The sequence below is a fragment of the Trachypithecus francoisi genome, unplaced genomic scaffold, assembly GCF_009764315.1.
Source record: "Trachypithecus francoisi isolate TF-2019V2 unplaced genomic scaffold, Tfra_2.0 Lachesis_group3, whole genome shotgun sequence".
In the NCBI taxonomy this organism is placed as follows: Eukaryota; Metazoa; Chordata; class Mammalia; order Primates; family Cercopithecidae; genus Trachypithecus; species Trachypithecus francoisi.
In genome coordinates, this window is record NW_022681468.1 from 140,586,644 (window position 1) to 140,606,946 (window position 20,303).

Consider the following 20,303-nt stretch of genomic DNA (forward strand, 5'->3'; position numbering starts at 1 on the left):
CCATCTGTTCTTTGTTTTTCAGTTATACTTTCCTGTCTTCTTTTGGTTAATTGAATATTTTTGTCATTCTATTTTAATTCCTCTAGTGGCTGTTTACCTATACCACTTTTGTATTTTTTGAGGCCGCTTTAATGCTTACAAAATGCATTCTTAAATTATCAAAATACTATCTAAAGTTAATATTGTCCTACTTCACTTAAAATGTAGGACCTTGGAGCAGTATAGTTACATATACACCCCCTTGGCTTTTGTGCTATTGTCAGATATATCTACATAAATAATAGCCTCGTGTTATATAGTGTCATGACTTTTGTTTCAAATAATTACATGTTTTTTCAGCTTTTTTGAGATCTAATTGGTGTACAATAAACTGCATATATTTAAAGTGTAAAATTTGATGAGTTTTGACATATGCATAAATTTTTAAAACCATTACAATTCGAACTAAAAAACATATCTATCTCTCTCAAAAGTTCGTTATGCTTTTTTTGTAATTCCTTCTTGCCACCAATTCCCAGGCAATCATTTACGTGATTTTTGTCACTATAGGTTAGATTGCAATTTTCTAGAATTTTACATAAATGAAATTATATAGAGTGCATGCTATTTTTCAACTAACTTTTTTTATTCCACATAATTATTCTGAGATTCATTCATGTTGTTACATGTATTAATAATCTGTTCCTTTGTATTGTTGAATAGTAGTCCTCCATAGTAGGACTATAATATGATTTGTTCATTCATCTCTTGGTGGTTATTTGTATTGTTTTCAGTATTTAGCTATTATAAATACAGCTGCTATGAACATTTATATACAAGTATTTGTTTGGATATAGAATTTTATTTCTCTTTGATAAACATCTAGCAGTAGGATGGCAGAGCAGCATGGTTATGTAGTATATGAGGTCATTCTTGCATTACTATAAATAAATATCTGAACCTGGGTAATTTAGGAAAAAAGAGGTTTAATTGGCTAATGGTTCTGCAGGCTTTACAGAGAGCATGGTGTTGGTATTTGCTCAGCTTCTAGGAAGGCCTCAGGAAGCTTGCAATCATGGCAGGAGGCAAAGGGGGAGCAGGCACATCACATGGTGAAAGAAGCAGCAAGTGACAGAAAGTGGAAGGGAGGTGCCACACCCTTTTAAACAACCAAATTTTATGTTAACCCAGAGTGAGAGCTTACTTATCACCAAGGGATGGCCCAAGTCATTAATGAGGGCTCTGCCTTCATGATCCAACCACTTCCCCCCAGGCCCCACCTCCAACACTGGAGATTACATTTCAACATGAGATTTGGACAGGGACAAATATCCAAACTATATCATTTCACCCCTGACCCCTCCCAAATCTTATTCTTCTCACATTGCAAAATACAATCATGCTTTCCCAACAGTACCCAAAAATCTTAACTCATTCCAGCATTAACTCAAAAGTCCAAAGTCTCATCTAAAACAAGGCAAGTCTCTTCAGCCTATGAGCCTGTAAGGTCAAAAACAAGTTACTTACTTCCAAAATACAATGGGAGTATAGGCATTGGGTTAACACTGCCACTCCAAAAGGGAGAAATCAGCCAAAAGAAAAGAACTGAAGGCTCAATGCAAGTTCAAACCTGGCAGAGCAGTCACTAAATCTTAAAGCTCCAAAATAACCTCCTTTGACTTTATGTCCCACATCTAGGGTACACTGATGCAAAGGATGGGCACCAAACGCCTTGGGTAGCTTCACTCCTGTGGCTTTGTGGGGTTCTGCCCCCACAGCTGCTCTCACGGGTTATTGAATGCCTGTAGCTTTTTCAGGTTCAGGGTGCAAACTGCCAGTAGATCTACCATTCTCGGGTCTGGAGGGCAGTGGCCCCTTCTCACAGCTCGACTAGGCAGTGCCCCAGTGGGTACTCTGTGTGGGGGCTCTTACCCTACATTTTCCCTCTTTACTACCCTAATAAAGGTTATCTATGAGGGCTCTGCCCCTGCAGCAGGCGTCTGCTTGGGCAGCCTGGCTTTTTCATACATCCTCAAATCTAAGCAGAGGCTGCAAAACATTCTTCACTCTTGCATTCTGTTCACCTACAGGCTTAACACCATGAGGAAGCTGCCAAATTTTATAGCTTGCATTCTCCAAAGTGGCAGCTCAAGCTGTACCTGGGCCTTTTAAAGCCCCAGCTAGAACTGAAGCAGCTGGGATGCAGAGAGCAGTGGCCCAAGACTATGCAGGGCAGCAGGTCCCTGGGCCTGACCCATAAAATCTTTTAGTCTTCCTAGGCCTCAGGGCCTGTAACTAGAGGGCCTGTGTCTTAGATTTCTGGAATGCCTTCAAGGTCTTTTTCCCATTGTCTTGGCTATTAGCACTTGGCTCCCTTTTTGTTATGCAAATTTCTCTAGCAAGCGATTGCTATAAAGCCTACTTGAATTATTCTCCCAAAAAAGCCTTATCTTTCTCTGCCACATGGCTAGGCTGCCAATTTTCTAAACTTTCATGTTATGCTTCCTGTTCAAATATAAGTTCCACATTGATCATTTCTTTGCTACTGCATCTGAGTGTCAGCTGTTACAAGCAGCCAGGGTTACATCTTGAATACCCTGTTGCCTAGAAATGTCTTCCACCAGATACCTTAAATTATCACTCTGAAGTTCAAGCTTTCACGGATCCCTAGGGTAAGGAAACAATGCAGCCAAGTTCTTTGATAAGGCACAACACAGGTGACCTTTGCTCCAGTTCCCAATAAGTTTCCATCCGAGACCTCATCAGCCTGGGCTTCACTGGCAGCATTTTGACCACAACCATTTAACTAGTTTCCAAGAAGTTCTGAACTTTCTCTCATCTTCCTGTCCTCTTCTGAGCCTCTGTCCATTATGCAGTTCCAAATCTGCTTCTGCATTTTCAGGTATCTTTACAGCAATGCCCTACTCCTGGTACCTATGTTCTGTATTAGTTCATTCATGTATTGCTATAAAAGAATACCTGTGACTAGGTAATTTACAACAAAAAGAGGTTTAATTGGCTCATGGTTCTAGAAGCTTTACAGGAAGCATGGCAGTGGCATCTATTCAGCTTCTAGAGAGGCCTCAGGAAGCTTACAATCATGGCAAGAAGGTGAAGGGAGAGCAGGCGTGTCACATGGCAAAAGCAGGATCAAGCAAGAGGGGGGCAGAGGTGCCACACAATTTTAAACAACCAGACCTCACGTGAACTCAGAGCAAGAACTCACTTATCACCAAGGGAATGGCCCAAGCCATTCTTGAGGGATCTGCCCCCATGATCCAGCCACCTCCTACCAGGCCCCATATCCAACATTGGGGATTACATTTCAACATGAGATTTGATTGGGGGTAGATATCCAAACTATATCACGTATGTATAACATTTTAAGAAATTGCCAATATCTTATCCAAAATTTTACATTTCTAGCACTATACAAGTTATAGTTACTCTACTTCCTTACTAACACTTGGTATGGTCTTTTTAATTGTAGCTATTCTTGTGAGTTATATACTGGTATTTAGTTAGGTTTTATTTTAATTTCTCTAATGACCAATCATGATGAGCTTCTTTTCATGTCTTATTTGCCAACCATGTATCTTAAAGCTCCAAAATAACCTCCTTTGACTTTATGTCCCACATCTAGGGCACACTGGTGCAAAGGATGGGCATCAAAGGCCTTGAGCAGTTTCACCCCTGTGGCTTTGTGGGGTTCTGCCCCCACAGCTGCTCTCACAGGTTATTGAGTGCCTGCTGAAGTGTCGGTTCAAATATCTTGGCCATTTTTACTTGAGTTGTTTGTCTTCTTATTGAGTTATAAGAGTTCTTTATATATTTTATGCTTATTTATTTAGTTAGTTCGTTTTTTGTTTGTTTGTTTGTTTTTTAGTTTTTTTTAGTTAGTTCGTTTTTAAAGACAGGATCTTGCTCTGTCACCCAGGCTGGAGTACAGTGGCATGATCATAACTCACTGCAGCCTAGAAAGAAGTTATTCATATGTTTAGAAACAGTTCCTTTTTCAGATATATATTTTGCAAATATTTTTTCCCAGTATGTGGCTTGCCCTTTCATTTCTTAATTACATCTTTTAAAGAGCAAAAGTTTATAATTAGAAGAAACCCATTTATCAATTTTTTAATGTAGTTTGTGCTTTTTGCATTCTATTTAATAGTATTTGTTAACCAAATTTCACTAAGGTTATATTTTATATTTTCTTCTAAAAATTTTATAGTATATAGCTTTATAGTTTACAGTTGTAGCTCTTACTTTTAGGTCTCTAATTCATTTTGAGTAATTTTTCTTAATTATATGTATAAACATTAAGAATCACTTCTTTGCATATTGCTTCAGCACCATTTGTTGAAAAGATTTTACTCTCCTCATCGAATTATCTTGGAAATCAATTGACCATACATATTGGTTTATGTCTGTTCTCTGTATTCTGTTCCATTGATGCCAATAACCAGCTACCTTTAAAACTGTAGTTTAATAATATATCTTGAAGTCAGGTACTATAAGTCCTCCAGCTTTGTGCTTCTTTTACACAATTATTTTGATGATTCTAGATTCTTTTCATTTCAATATAAATTTGAAAAACTGCTAGTCAGTTTCTAAAATATATACTCGGTCATCTTTATTTTAAATACATTGTATTGATCAAGTTGGGGAGAATTGGTATCTTAAAGTGAGTTTTTCAGTTCACAAACATAGAATATGCCTATATTTATATAATACTTCTTTAATTTTTCTCAGCAATGTTTTCTAGTTTTTACTGTACAGACACATCTTTTTCCAATTATATATGGCATTTTAAACTTTGATTATTCATGCTACTATATAGAAAAAAACTTTTTATTTTGCATTTTTATTGGGTGCATGTATATTTAGAATAGTTAAGTCTTTTTGTTATATTGAATACTTTATCATTATGTAAAGCCCTTCTTTGTCCTTTTTGATTATTGTTGTTTTAGAGTCTGTTTTGTCTGATATAAGAATAGTAACCCTTGCTCTTTTTGTTTTCCATTTGGCTGACAGATCCTTTTCCATCCTTTTAGTTTGAGTCTATGGGTGTCATTTCACGTGAGATGGATCTCTTGAAGATAGCAAAGTATTGGATCTTGATTCTTTTTTCAGCTTGGCACTCTATGCCTTTTAAATGGAAAGCTTGAAAGTGTATTATATATTTTATTTATCCCTAAATATTTGAAATATACTTTTTATATCTGATGCTAAAACATGACAAGATTTTTTTGTTTCTGGATGAGATGGTCTAAGCTGTGGGAGCAAGGGCCAGGTTATAGTGGCTGTTTCTTTTAATTTATTGCTGAAATTTTATTTTAATAATTCGTGTTCAACCTGGGAAAATCTTCAGTTTGAAATATGTACTTGATAAAGTGTGTTAACTTAATGGAGCTAAGGCTCTATTAACTGCCTTACTCTCATAAATGAGTAATCTTTTTATGTGACAGGTGACTTTTATTATCATCTTCATTTTATAAGTGATGAAACCAAAATATAAGTTAAGTAACTTTCCCAAAGCCACATAACTGATCAGTGCTAGAATATGAATTGAAATTCAAGAAATTTTGGCCATAGAGCTGAACTCATAACCACTTCACATACTGCCTATCAGCCATTTGAGTTTACAGGCTTGTAATTATATTAAGGTTTAAAATTATCATCATAGAATAAGTGTCGTAACTTATGAGAGTTACCATAGCCTTAATCCTTCATTTATGGCAAATGTGAATGAGTTTTTATGTCTTTTCCTGGATTAAATTTTAATAGGTGAGGGTGAATGAAGAAAGATGCTAGTAGAAAGGCCAGAAAGGCTAATAGGAGGCCACACAGCCTCCATCGAGAATTACATGTCTACCACACACCACTGTTTCTGATGGTGGAATTAAAAGAGAAGTTGTTGTACCATTTCAGAAAGATAAAGATCACTAAAGAGGTATTTTTTCTATAATCTTCTGCTTAGATTGTGACTACTAGGAAATCTACTTAAGAAAGAAGTTTGTTCAAATTTTTTTTTGAACTTTGAGCATCTCATATTTCTCCAGAGCTTTAATCTACTTTTAAAACTATCTTCTGTGTTTTTATATCAGTTAGTGGCCAGTGAGTACCTCCCCCCCAACTCATTGATTTTGTCTTTGATGGCAGAGCAGGGTATGGATTGACAGTGACAAATTAAAACATTCCTATCCTATAGGAAATCATTGCAAAGGGACTTGGCTCATGGTATCTGAGAGCTTCCCTATCGTGCTTGTTGCTTTACAGTTTCTGTGTTCCTTACCCCCAGTCTGGATACAGTCATCATTGTGGAGAATTCTTTGAACATAAGATTCAGATCATGTATTTACTGGTGCCATAAGTATGTTTTTCTTTGGAGGCATTTCTATACTATAGTCCCTAATGTTTCATCTGCTATAATGTATTCAACTTGCACATAAAGAACTTGAATGTCTTTGAGCAGGTCATACAACCCCTCTGAGCTTTATTTTTACAACTGAAAAATGAGGTGAGTAGAATATTTCTATATTCCCCTTTTCTAACATTTTGTTCTTTAATGACTTCTATCCATAGATGCTGAATAATCTTCCAAAGTGATTGCTGACTGTTCAGGTGTAATTAGTAATAGAGACTGGTGGTTTAGGATTCATGATTTGAGAACTCCTCCTTCTCTATAGCTGTGTGTGTGTGTGTGTGTGTGTGTGTGTGTGTGTGTGAGTGTGAGACTCTGTGTGTACTAAAACCTTATTCTGTGTGCTGGAGGAAGGCTAAGGCAGATAAAGAGCGGAACTGGGGTAAAACATAAGTATATGTACACATGAATGCATATATGTATATATGACTTAAAATAAATATTCTGTGCTCCATATATACTGCTGTCTTAGAACTGCTTCTTCTAATCCAAAGCATATTTAAAACATGATTTCTTTTTTTCAACATTTGAGATGCTTATTGTAATGTGAAGTTAAGTTTTTTCCAGAATTTTAACAAAGAGGACTTTCTGTTTTGTTTTAATGAAATAAACACGCTGTGGATAGTTAAAATTTGCCTTCCAAACAAAACGTCATGATATCTCCCTTTTTAGGACTGGAATGTAAGCAGTTATAGAATTTCAGTATCTGGAATGACTCATAATTTATAAGCCAGCTCTTCTTAAACAGTGTATTGTTACATTATTTACAAGACTAAAGTTTTAATGTTAATTTCTTTATTGTGGTACAATGCCATTTAAGCTTTTGAACTCAAATAAAGATCATTTTTAAAAACTGTTTTTATACCTCTCCCCCAGTTGCTAAATCCAATTTTTTCTCTTTGTCTGGATTTTAAGGTTAAAACACTAACAAATCTCATTATTTTTGTGAACTATAGCTTAAACCATAAGCAGTAAGAAAAATCCTTATATTCAACTAACATGTACTTTTATATACCTAGTACACATTACTGTACTTGACACTGTAGGGAGATAAAAAATAAAAAGAAACACAATAGTTACTCATACACAAGTACTAGGTGATATTTAGCAAATGACATGTTACAGAAATATTTAAAGTAATAGCCAGATGGTTTAGGATTCCTTATATTATAAAGAGCTACTTGGATTTTATTTTTATTTTATTTTTCGAGACAGATTCTCACTCTGTCACCCAGGCTGAAGTGTAGTGGTGGGATCTTGTCTCACTGCAACCTCTTCCTCTTGGGTTCAAGCAACTCTTCTGCCTCAGTCTCCCAAGTAGCTGGGACTACAGGTATACACCACCATATTCAGCTAATTTTTGTATTTTTAGTAAAAACAGGGATTCTCCATGTGGGTCAGACTGGTCTCAAACTCCTAACCTCAAGTGATCTGCCCACGTTTGCCTCCCAGAGTGCTGGGATTACAGCATGAGCCACCATGCCCGGCCCGGATTTTAGTTTGCACCTCTAATTTTGCTACCTCTTCACTATTAGCAATGCTCAGGGATAATAAAAAAGAAACCATTAAAAGTAGGATATCAAATAGGACTTTGAGAACTAAGCCAGTAAAATTTCCACATTATGCTTTTCATTATATATCATGAAAAGAAAACCAAGAAATTTGCACAGCTAAGGAGTGAGGAAACCCCAGAAATATGCTATTAAGATGGTCAGACATACAAACTCCCATTGTGGTAGCAATTTAATAGGTTGTATTGTTGTTAGTTATATTTTATATTATGTAGAGAAAGACTATATGAACAGGAGCAGAGTGAATAATATAAAGCATAGAGTAGCCCAGAGAACCAGAAATTTGGTAGAAATTTAACGGAACTATTCAGATCATTATGAGTTAGATTTCATCATAATTTGGAGAATATGTATATTTCAAACGCATTTTGTCTCCTTTTGCTTTGATGCCATGCTCACCAAGCAATTTCAAGTTAAATAACTTCCAAGATGATTTTCCATGTCTACCATAAGATCACCTGCAAATACCTCCCCCAGATATATTGGTCTGTTGGTTGGTAGCAGTAGTCAGAGGGGCTGGGTTTAATTTTAAAACAGCGGGTTTCCATTATATTGTGAAATGAATTATTAGCATATTATACTAAATGACATGAAAATCCTGTGTTATGAAGAAGTGAATGCTAAGAGTTTGAATACCTGAGAGATTTAGTTATCAGTTTGCACAAAACAAGGTGATATATTTCTATTCATTTGCAACAATCACATTTGTATCATGCTTAGGTATTAGAATGACTCTTTACAGTGAGATGTGCCTATCATTCTGTCACTGAATTGAAATTGGTTTGTCCATTAGTTTAATAAATATTTGCTGAGTGCGATGAACATTTACTGAGTCCTTTCATTTCTTGAGTATTAAATATATTTACTGAGTGCTTAACAGATACTCTTAAAGGAGCTTTGGATACATAAGGGAACAAAACAGACAATATCCTTTTCCTTATGGAACTTATGGCTAGTGAGGAGAGACAAGACAGTAACCAACAAATGTGATTAAATAAGTTATATAGAATGTGTAGCAGGCATACATATACCTACCACACACCTCTCGACAGTGGTATGAGTACTGTGTGAGGGGAAAAAAAAAGAGCCTCCAACTGAGAGGATTGCAGGGGAAGCAGTATCCTAAGAGGGCAGCTAAGTTTTCATTAGAGTAAATCAGCGCAATGTATAAATCTAGCAAAATGTTAGGAAAAGTTTTCACTAATAAAGTCCATCTTGTAACATGGACTTCCAGGACAATACTGGACCTTGTTAAACACAGAATGAAGTCAACGAGAAAGTTTGCAACAAAGATGAGACTGAAATTGAAGTTCTTGACAATACACATTTCTCTATTCAATTGAATTTTTTGAATTTATTGCTGAGTCTATGTTTAGGGGGTGTGTGTGTGTGTGGTGTGTGTGTGTGTGTGTGTGTCTCCCACTAAGGCAATAGAGATGATACTGGTTTGGCAGTTGTTTAATATATACATATTTATATATAAGACTCAAGCATTAAAATTGCTATTAGGGTCAAAGCACAATGGTAACTTATACATGTGCTCTACAATTGACATGCTAAAGACTTAGGAAGTTTTTTTCTTGACAGTCTGTCAGCTATCACTTATGGTTCTTAGTGGTTCCAAAGGCTCATTTGTTCCAAATCTGATCTTCATAAAATTGGTTATATATCTATAGGTATGTAGTTGTTTTAAATTTTGAGGCATGGATTTTATTATCACTATTACAGTGCCTGACACTGTACTATTGACCACACACATACACACACACACACACATATATATATACACGTACATACGTACCCAGACCCCTTTATATATTTGTGTAACTGAAATAAATGTGGACATATATTTATATAAGTATGTGTGTATTTGTGTTGCTTAAGTAGATAAGTGTAGATGCATGGATAGATAGACATATAGGTATGCCTATCCATCCTCTGTTGAGATAGAGATAAAAATTCTCTAAATGCTAGATCAATGGCATAGATTGACATGCAGTGAGAATTTACAGAAGAGAAAAATCATTGTAAGGCAGGACCAAGTCTGGTAATAATTCATTAAAAAGGAGAATCTTGATTTTGTTCTTGATGGCAGAGCAGGGTATTGGTTGATAGTGAGAAGTTGAGACATTCTGGAGGATAAAGACAATATAGACAAATCCCAGAGACAGGACGAAGTATGGTGTGTATACAAAATGACATGAACAATGTGTGTCTAAGCAGACTATGAAGTTTGTGAACAGTGAGGAGATTGGACCGGATGGATGGAACCAATTTGTTGATGGTTTTGATTTCCAGTTTAAAGAATTTTACCCAAATTCAGTGAGCCCTAGAGAGACCATGTGGGTTCTACAATTAGTAATTGACATAGTTTAAATGACATCTTAGGAATATTAGGTAACTAAACAGGAATTGAGACAATGAGGGCCTGAAACAGAAAAACAAATAGGATGCTATTGCTAAACTTTAGGTACAACTTAATGAGGTCATGAAAGTAGTGAGGAAGAGATGAGACAGGGACATTAGGTAAGAAGAGTTGAGCAATCCTGGTGATTACTGGATAAAGGAACAGATTCAAGAAGAAGATTCAGGACACAGTCACCACTAAAATATGGTAACAATGACTACATTGTTATGAAATTATGGAGTTTCAGTGAGTTTAGTTAATTGAATGAGATGAGCAATGTGGGTACCAGGTTTGATCATTCATGAGAAGACCATGCTATTTATTACATCAATGCGGCACCCACATCCACTCTTCCAGCTCCATAAAAACCGAATGTGGAAAAGATAATTTTTTAAACTACAGTTGCCATTGTTATTCTGATAATAAAGATCATATATATTAATGTAGAAAATTTGAATAATGAAGTATTTAGAAAACAATAAAATATCACCTGTGATTTAACCTTAATAACATTAAAGCATGGTAAATATTTCTCTTCTGAAAGAGAATAAAAATCCAAATATTATTTTTGAAACAGTGAATGGAGCTAATTAGGAAGATTTATTAGCAAAACAGTAACATTTTTCTTTTTTCATTATAGAGCAATATCATAAAAGTTAGACAAATGAGTAGCTAGTTGAGTGACATGTACAATAAATGAGAAACATGAAAAATTAACAATTAACGTTGTTAACTGTAGAAACTTAGAGTTGAATTGAGATAAGCACTGTCACCTAGCAAAACAATGACAGAGAGGAATAAAGAACAGGGAGAAAAGCTGAAAAATGTTACACAATTGTTACATGATTCATTCTAAGAAGGCCTATGAGCATGAATTGCTGAACACACTAAGCTTTCAAGGATAAGAGATGAAGTACTTCAAAAGCAAAAAGTACTTTTGATCTCTTGCTTTTCCTAATGGATGCTATTTAAACTGTATACAGGACTAGCATCACTATCAATGCTATCAAATATTTTGTGCTCTGAAACCTGTGACTGACAGAATTTTATAAAAATATAGATGTGTTTTTACCTCACATAGTGATTGCTGCATTTGTTAAATAGCATATTTTTAAAAACAGACTCTAAAGGAACTTGCCAATATATAACACAGACCTTTGTATAGCAATAGATAAGATTATGTAGGCATGATGACAAGACTGGAAAGATCTTTGTATATAAAATTTATTATATATTTTATCAATAGATTATTAATATGGATCAATTAGTAAGCAAGTATTAATAGTATTAAGCACTTTTTGAGGTTCTATTTCCCTACTAGATTCCATGTGGAATTTTAAAAAGGCAATAGTTATTTTTACTTTTTTCACACTCAACATATATTTATCATACAGTGCCTGATACAAACATGGTAGAATTGTCAAAATATGCTTGTTTAACTGAAGTAGATGAAGACACATATACATAAACATTGCATATATATGTGTGTGTGTGTGTGTGTGTGCAATCAATTACTATATTAGAGTGCAATAGGATTCAGAGAAGGAAAAAATTGTTATAAGGCAGGGGCAAGTTTGGGAATAGCTCATTAAACTTGAGCCTTGTCCTTAAGAGCAGAGCAGGGTATGGATTGATTGAAAGTAGGACGTAGAGATATTCTAATCAGTGGGGACAGTATAGACAAAACTCAAAGGCAGAATCAATTTACAACTTGTGTAAATCATGATAAATACAATGAACTAAAGAAACTATGAGGTTTATATTGAACAATGAGAAGATTGGACAGTCACGTTACAGCCAATTGTTTGACAGCTTTGGGTGCTAATTTAAGAGATTTAAACTAAACCCAATAGGCAAAAAAGAGCCAATATGGGTCTTCAGTTGGCAACTGAAATAGTCAAAGCAGTATTATAGGAAGATTAAAGAATTAGGCAGCATATGAGACGGGAAGGAATTTGAAACAAGAAAGATTAAGGAACTATTGCTAAATTCTAGGCATGAAGTAATAAAGCTGTAGAAGGATGAAGAAAGAGATGAATCTGAATAGATGTTGAGAAAGAACTTAGCTGAGTGTTGGTGATTTACCATATTCACAGAGTCAAAGGGAAGAAGAGACAAGAATAAGAGCTGACTAAATTTTGAGTATAAAAATAAGAATATTTACTCCCAGCACTGCTGATTAAAATGTACTCTGGAAAAAACTTTCAGAAAATCGGTTTTTCAATTTTATTTCCTGTAATCGTCCTAAGAAAATGAGAAATATAAAAAAGCATATATAAATTGTTCATGTTTATCTTAGAAAAAAAATTGAAGTAACCAAAAACAATCAACAATAGGAGATATATAATAAAGAAGTAATAGTAAAGTAGAAGCCCTCTCATCTAGCCTAGTTGTATCTATTAATTGGTTGATTAATGGAAAAATTTCAGTCAAGTGAAGAATTATTAAGGTGATATGTACATGCCCTAAATATATTTACTTCAAACATAGAAAGATACATTCATTTGTCATTTTTTGATGTAGAGCTATGCCCCTTCCTCTGAATATGATTCTAATAATGATTATACCCATTCAATATTGTCTATAGTATCCAGTATTTCTTTAAAATGAACTGAGAATTCAGGGATATCTGCTAAACAACTTAAGTGCATAATTTCTCTAGATTTTTATTACTTTTTCTTGTTGTTTTGCCCACCTAATTCAGCAACAAAGTTTTTAATTACTCACCTTCTTCCATTGCCACTCCTTAGCCACTGTAAGGACAGGCTCCTATTCTGAAGAATATGGAAAACAATCGCAGTTTTAAACAGAGGATGCATGATCTGAAATATATTTTAACAGAATCACTCTGACTGTTCTGTTTGAGAGTGGTGGGGGAGGGAGAACTTTTGTGCACTTTGTATTCCATAATCATTCTGATGCAAAAACAATTGTAGCTCTCTTTCTAGTGTGTGCATTTCCTGTGAGCCCCAGTTGTGAATAGCAGAAAATACAGAGGCATCTAGGAAAACCTAGGGGCGGGAGGGACTGGAAGGGAATAAGGCCTTTCAAAGTTTTTAAAGAAGAGACAAAGATGAAGAAGCAGGCATAGTTTCGGAAGAGGTTTTTTTGGTTTTTGTTGTTGTTTGCGTTTACCTAATTAGTTCTCAACTGCAGAGGCACATTAGAATCTTCTGGGGAATTTTAAAAATACCACTGCATGGGCTGCCTCTCGTATACACTGATGTAACTGGCCTGTGTTGGGGCCTAACTCTCTCTCTCTCTATCTCTCTCTCTCTCTCTCTCTCTGTCTCTCTCTCTCTCTTTCTCTCCTCTCTCTCTCTCTCTCTCTCTGTGTGTGTGTGTGTATATATATATTATATATATATATATATATATATCCCCTGTTCTCTATATATGTAATCCAAGTTTATGACTTGGATTAGACAGCCTGTAAAATGGCTTCCAGTGATCCCTGCCTTCTGGTATGTATGCCCTTGTATAATACCCTCCTCATGAGTGTAGGCAGAGGCAATATATATATATTATATATAGAACAGGGGATACCAGTGTGCACCTACCATTGAAATCAATTGTTTTCAAGTCTTTTTAGGTCTTGTTCTCAGATGGTCTTGGGTAAATTGTGGCTTATTGCCTTCATTGTGTAGAACAAAACACTATGGCCCAAAGGAATTTCAGCTGGCATCTGTGATCTTATTCTCTTGAGGCAGGGCAGCTAAAGGGAGGATTATCTTCATGTTGAACCTGATGGCAGGGTAATTTGCTTCATGTGGAGGCAAAGGGATATTGTTAGTTTTTCCGCTACATTGGGAGTTCTAAGTAGGCACATCTCAAGCTAATAGGAAGTCCAGACTGTGGTTCAAACCTTTTCTTAATTATCCTGTGTAGGAATGGACTATGCAGTATCCCCCAAGGAAGAATCAAGAATGTTTCCACAGAGAATATACATATTTCATCTCTTTCTCTGCTGAATGGATCTCCACTGAAAGCCATGAATTACGCTTATTTGACCCTGTAGAATCCCAGCTTATGGCAGTGACATTAAAAACATCTAGTTTATGACTTGGATTAGGCAGCCTGTAAAATGGTTTCCAGTGAGCCCCACCTTCTGGTATGTATGCCCTTGTATAATACCCTCCTCATGAGTGTAGGCAGAGGTAACATCACTTTTGAAACTAGGTTATATGTATTAAAAAAAACAAACCTGTGGCTTCCATTTTGGGTACTTTATCTCACACCCTCTGATTTCTTGCTCTGTGGGAAACAGACTGTAATGTTGTAAGCAGTGCTATGGAGAGGTCCACGTGATAAGGAAGTGATAGGTCCTGACAACAGCCACTGAGGATCTAAGGTGGATCCCTTTCTGAGTTGAATATTGAGGTAGATGACTACAGCCCTGATCGGCACCTTGATTGCAGCCTCATGAGGAATTCTGACTAAAAACACTGTGCTGAACCATGCCCAGGTTCCTGAGCCACATAAACTATGAGAAAACAAATATTTATTTCAAGCCATTAAGTTAATTTGTTACACAGCAATAGATAACTAACACGTGGAAGGATTCATCAAGAGAAGGGTTTTTCATAAGTGAAATGTTATTCTCATCTCACATTTCAATTATTAGAATATAAATGAAAGAAAATACATTTGGGTAGGCTCTCATAAATTCAATGATAAAGATTTGGAAAGTGCAACCACATGATAACCAGAAAGTAAAAGGAAAATATAAGAGGCATTTTCCCAGACGAGAGTAAATATCTGGTTCCCTGAGAAGTATAGTTTGAGAATGGAGAAATCAGATATTACTGGAAAGAGGCTAGGACTGTATTATTTCTTGCTTCCTGCTAAGTCTTTTCAACTCAAGAGAAAGTAAATTTTCTCAACAAACCATTCAAAATTAAAGGATGGGTGTATATGTGTCCCTGAAGGAACAAGTGACCTTCACTGAAAGCAGCAGCTTGGTTAAATAAATACTGTACAGAAGTGGAATAAAGCTGACAACAATGCTGAAATAGTTACACATGAAGTTTTAATGAGCTATTTTATATTAAGATACATATTGAGAATTCAAACCAGAGAGACAAGTTAATAGATATTTTCCCAACTCTGTTTTAGGGTGATCATAGGAATGATACCCACAGGTTAGTCCTACTGGCCTGCCTCCGTTTTGATATATCAGTGATGTATTCTGATTGGCCAGCAATCACCCATACTGACTGTTAAATATTTTTGTTATTGCTCCTATGCATGATGAATTTGAATTCTGGTTTCCTTTAGCTTTGTGTTATTTATGTGTAAAGTTGGATTATGGGAGGCAAAGAATCTCTTGTGTCTCATTCACACTCAAGTAAATGGCAGTTGGGTAGGGATGTAAATGAAACTGCATGATAAGCCCTATAAGTCATTCTGATGTATCAATTTTGCTTACTGGTGTTTAATTGCAGACATTGTCATATTAACACAACCACAAATATATTATGGAGTAAGATGCAAAAATCACACTTAGGAGAAAAGAAATGTTCTGCCTGTGGTGGGCCCCCTTTGCATTATTCTCTAACCTCTTATTTTATACCTCTACTATTAGAGATATTTCAGTAGAAAATCGTGAGGGGCACTGTTTTAGAGTTTTTGTTGTTATAGGGTTGCTTTTACTACAGCTAGGTCCCCTCGTACATCTTTATGTTGTTTGGCAGTCTAGAGAACCAGAAGAGCAAACTCTATGAGATAGAAACCCTAAGAATTTACCTCCAGCACCCCTTCTCTTCTGTCATTAAATTGAATATGTAGCCAGCTCACAGGCTGACAATTTATACTATGGCTTTTATATTTTTATATTATAATTTATATTATGGCTTATGCCAAAATGTTTTGTTCACTGCTTTGAAAGTATCTTTTGTTTACTTTTGTTATCATTTTGTATTTTGATTTTTTCCTTTTTAATTGTTAGAAATTCATATATTTAATTTTCTCTTTCAAAGAACACTTTAGAAAGTCTTACTCTGCTTATATGTATATTTTGCAAAGCTTTCCATTCGTAAACAAAAGACGGATAGGAATCAGAATTGAAAACTACATAATTTCTTTTCTCCTTTTGAGTCAAATCATCACAATATAGATTAGTAATTCTGTATGAAGTGCATTGCCAAGACATAGTTATGTTTGTGTACAAATGTATACGTTTGTGTACAAATGTATATCTCAATAGAAATAAAAAACAAGAATCCCAGAAGACCACTAGCTAATAATACTAATAGTCTAAGGGTAGAAAGCATGTGCTAATTGATCTAGACTCTTGTGACAGCTGCATGACTTTAGGTGTATCAAAATCTCAATTTCCTAGACTACAAATGAGTAAGAGGGATGGAGACCTCTTACAGTTTTAAGATTCTAGAATTCTAAGTGTGTGTAACTAGAGCAAATTTTATTTTGTAAAATTTGCATAATAAATTTAAAAATAGGAGAAAAACAAATAATTAAAGTACACGTTTCTAGAAGTCTTTTTTAGGTGACTTACACTACCAGGAATGGATTTACCACTAAATATTGGTTTTGCCTAATTCAGCATTGCTGTGTAATTTAATGGAAGTATAACTCCATAGACAAAGAGCATTTGGTCCTAACATAGCTTGTATTTTATATGTATATACACTATTTCTATTTAAATTTCTGTATAGTCATGTTTTACCCTTTTAAAAAATGAAGATTAGTTTTATTATGTATTTTCTTTTGTCTATAAACATTCAGTGAATTCACACTGAAAACTGATTATGGACAGATAGTCTGCTAGGCACTAAGGAAACACATGTGAAAAACAAAGTCCTCCTCTGCCCTCAGTATGCTCGCAAGACTACATACAGTTACTGAAGCCTGACCTCAAAACCTAGCTAGCAAAGTCCTTGAATCAGGTGATAGTTCAGAATACCATTCATGCTCTCTCCCAAGAGTATATCTGAGGAAGGGCAGTTCTTTCTAATTTCCTACATCCTAGTCATGTAGATGAACCACAGGAAAATCAAATGAATCTTTTGTTTTTGTTGACCTAGTCTTTTCTTATGACTCTCATCTATAAATGTATTACCAAATACTGTTTATGTAAAGGGACTTGAATGACAAATATTTTGAAATTAAAACCACAATGGTTAGCATACCTTTTAAGTTAGATAAATGTTGACCTCCATTGGTGAACATATAAAGTGCTATCAAGATCTACCAATGAAAGACTTTTGAAGTGGAAATTCATCTTTGTAATAATCCTGGTATCTGTAGGCTGACCTCAAGCCTTCATGACATTCAGGGCCCCTTATTCCTAACTGTATCTTCTATTTTGGGCATTGTGCTCTTGCCATCTAACAGGAAAACAACTTTCAGTGCTGCCACCTTTTGAACAGCAGAGATTTCTAGAGATTGGAAAATGACTAAATTTAAATACACATAGTTTTAAAATATGATACTTTTCTACTCATGCATTCAAATATATTCTAACTTTAAAATCCTGTAAACACTTATATTTGTAATGATTTTACTTATATGATCCAATTAGTTGGCAAGAATATGTGGCAAAAGATTTTTTACACATTTGTATTGTTCCGTGTGAGACATCTATTGTAAGCATTGCTTCAGGCTTTCATTTTTGTCTGCCTTCCAGGATTTGCTGGCCCAAGTGCTGTGTGCTAGACTTAGTGTCAGTCACAAAGGGGAGGGAAACTTGCAGTTGAGCCAGTTTTGTTATTCCTTTAAAATTAAAAGCATATGAAACAGATACAGCTTATTAAGTTTTTTTTATAAATAACATAAACTTAAATAACAAAACAATAAAGTTCAAAAACAACTTAAAATAGAGTTTAATGCTGTAACCATAGGAAAAAGAGCATGATTATTTGTGGGAAGAACATTATTAAAAGCCATATTCCCAAATATGAATTATACAAAGATAGATTATGTTACTTGAAAAAAACTTAAAGATTTCTCAATTTTACTTTGAGGAATTATAAAATGTTATTTTGTGGCAAGTGAGATGAAGTACAGTATTATCATCAATCACTGTTGCTATTTTATATACAAGATTTTTGGAAACATCCTTTTAGCAATACCCTTTCCACTTGAGCAGCATTAGAAATTTAGTTCTTGTTAATAGGTATAAGCATGTTCTAATCCTGTACTTTTGTTAAATTATCTATTTTACTGACTTTCATATATATTTTTTGAGAATATTCTTTTATTCTGATTAGAGTTTAAGTAGATTATAATTTTTCACTAGAAAGCATTTAAAATGCTGCTAATTTTCCATAGTTAGGTGGCTTGATTATCTGACAAATCCTGCCAGCAGCCTGTAGGTCTGATATACCTTATATAACATCATCTGCATTATTATTATTATAGCAGCCATTTTATAAGCAGATAGGAATATTTAAATAATCATTATCAGATAATCAAATCTAACATACTCTTAAGGGTAAATTAATTTAAGAAAAAAATTACTATTACTAACACCATGATTGTACAACCAGTTTTACAATTTTTTACAACCTTTAGTTACTAAATCTGATTTTTGTGTATACTTTTCAAATCTTTCTTTAATGCAGTGTCTTAAACATAAATGCACAAGTCCAGCTTGATCAGTTTTTCAGTAGTTTTCCAGCCTTTCTTGATTACTAAAAAATAAAAGGAAAGAAAATTTTGAGAAGAAAGAAAACAGTCCACTTAAAGAAATCTCCCTGCTGGAACTGGTTCTTTATATACCATATACAATTAAGTTATTGCCATAGGAAGAAAGTGGGCTGTTTTTTGTTCTTTCTTCGTTTTTTTTCCTCTTACAGGAATCCCCTTTTGATTTAAGGCAACAAACATTTCCCCTCCATTGTGTGTCCATTTAGCTGATGCATATGTGTTGTAATGGTTTTCCAGAATTAGTTCTTTGAAGTTACAATCTTCATTGCATTCTTTCTGTTAAAACAAACAAACAAACAAACAAACATTATCCAAATGATTTTTAGAGAGGCTCAATTAAACGAAGAGTAAGCAGGTAATATTTGGTAGAATTGAAACATACACGACTTTTTTTAACCCTCAGATTGAGCAGGCCAAATGTAGTTTATTAGCTATACTTATGTAGTATATTTGCATAAAAAGATATCTTAAATTTAAAATAAAAACACCATGTACTACACAGTTAGTTATGAAATATGTGTAGCTTTTTGGCAGTTCATGTCAACTATTCTTTAAAATTAGGGGCCGGCGCGGTGGCTCAAGCCTGTAATCCCAGCACTTTGGGAGGCCGAGACGGGCGGATCACGAGGTCAGGAGATCGAGACCATCCTGGCTAACACGGTGAAACCCCGTCTCTACTAAAAAATACAAAAAACTAGCCGGGCGAGGTGGCGGGCGCCTGTAGTCCCAGCTACTCGGAGGCTGAGGCAGGAGAATGGCGTAAACCCAGGAGGCGGAGCTTGCAGTGAGCTGAGATCCGGCCACTGTACTCCAGCCTGGGCGACAGAGCGAGACTCCGTCTCAAAAAAAAAAACAAAAAAAAAAAAAAACAAAAATAAAATTAGGACCTAGTTCCTCCTAAGTAACAGGTCTCATTACTATTCCCACATCACTCATTCTTTAACCATTGGAAATTTGGTGTAATTAGCAGAACCTCTGCCTCCCTCAGGTGAGAGACTTGTTTCACAACTTTTCTTTATTTACTTCTACATTGTCTTCAATGGTAATGGAAGATAAAAGGTTAATTTGTTTGTTCATCCATGCAATCATTTGTTCATTCAATTAAACCTATATCATTATGTAATTAGCCTGTCCCAGGCATTATGCTGAGCTGTGGGAATATAAAGGAAAGCCAATTATATTTTATTATAGTGGGATGAACTGTTACATATTTTGCATTGTAGTGAAGTAGGAACAATGTGAATAATTACAGTTCAAA

General features: G+C 35.1%; 2 protein-coding genes and 1 long non-coding RNA gene across 10 annotated transcripts in view; 1 reads left to right on the forward strand and 2 right to left on the reverse strand.

The window, feature by feature from the left end:
* The window catches only part of LOC117070686, a 126,991-nt gene extending 113,833 nt beyond the window's left edge, over positions 1-13,158 (reverse strand). Inside the window, exon 1 of the long non-coding RNA XR_004432005.1 lies at positions 13,106-13,158. This is a non-coding gene — a long non-coding RNA (uncharacterized LOC117070686). The remainder of the gene's footprint in view (positions 1-13,105) is intronic.
* FAM227B (family with sequence similarity 227 member B) overlaps positions 1-20,303 on the forward strand; it is a 303,682-nt gene that overhangs the window by 118,213 nt on the left and 165,166 nt on the right. The window contains exon 12 of one of the 8 annotated variants that reach the window (XM_033190161.1): positions 14,267-14,603. The exons of the other annotated variants lie outside the window; for them this stretch is intronic. Within the exon in view, the coding sequence (XP_033046052.1) occupies positions 14,267-14,349 (83 nt within the window). The 3' untranslated portion in view covers positions 14,350-14,603. Of the gene's footprint in view, positions 1-14,266; positions 14,604-20,303 lie in introns of those variants that run through there. 8 annotated transcript variants of the gene reach the window in all.
* Positions 15,386-20,303, reverse strand: part of FGF7 (fibroblast growth factor 7) — a 66,077-nt gene continuing 61,159 nt past the window's right edge. Inside the window, exon 4 of the mRNA XM_033190183.1 lies at positions 15,386-19,321. Within this exon, the coding sequence (XP_033046074.1) occupies positions 19,127-19,321 (195 nt within the window). The 3' untranslated portion in view covers positions 15,386-19,126. The remainder of the gene's footprint in view (positions 19,322-20,303) is intronic.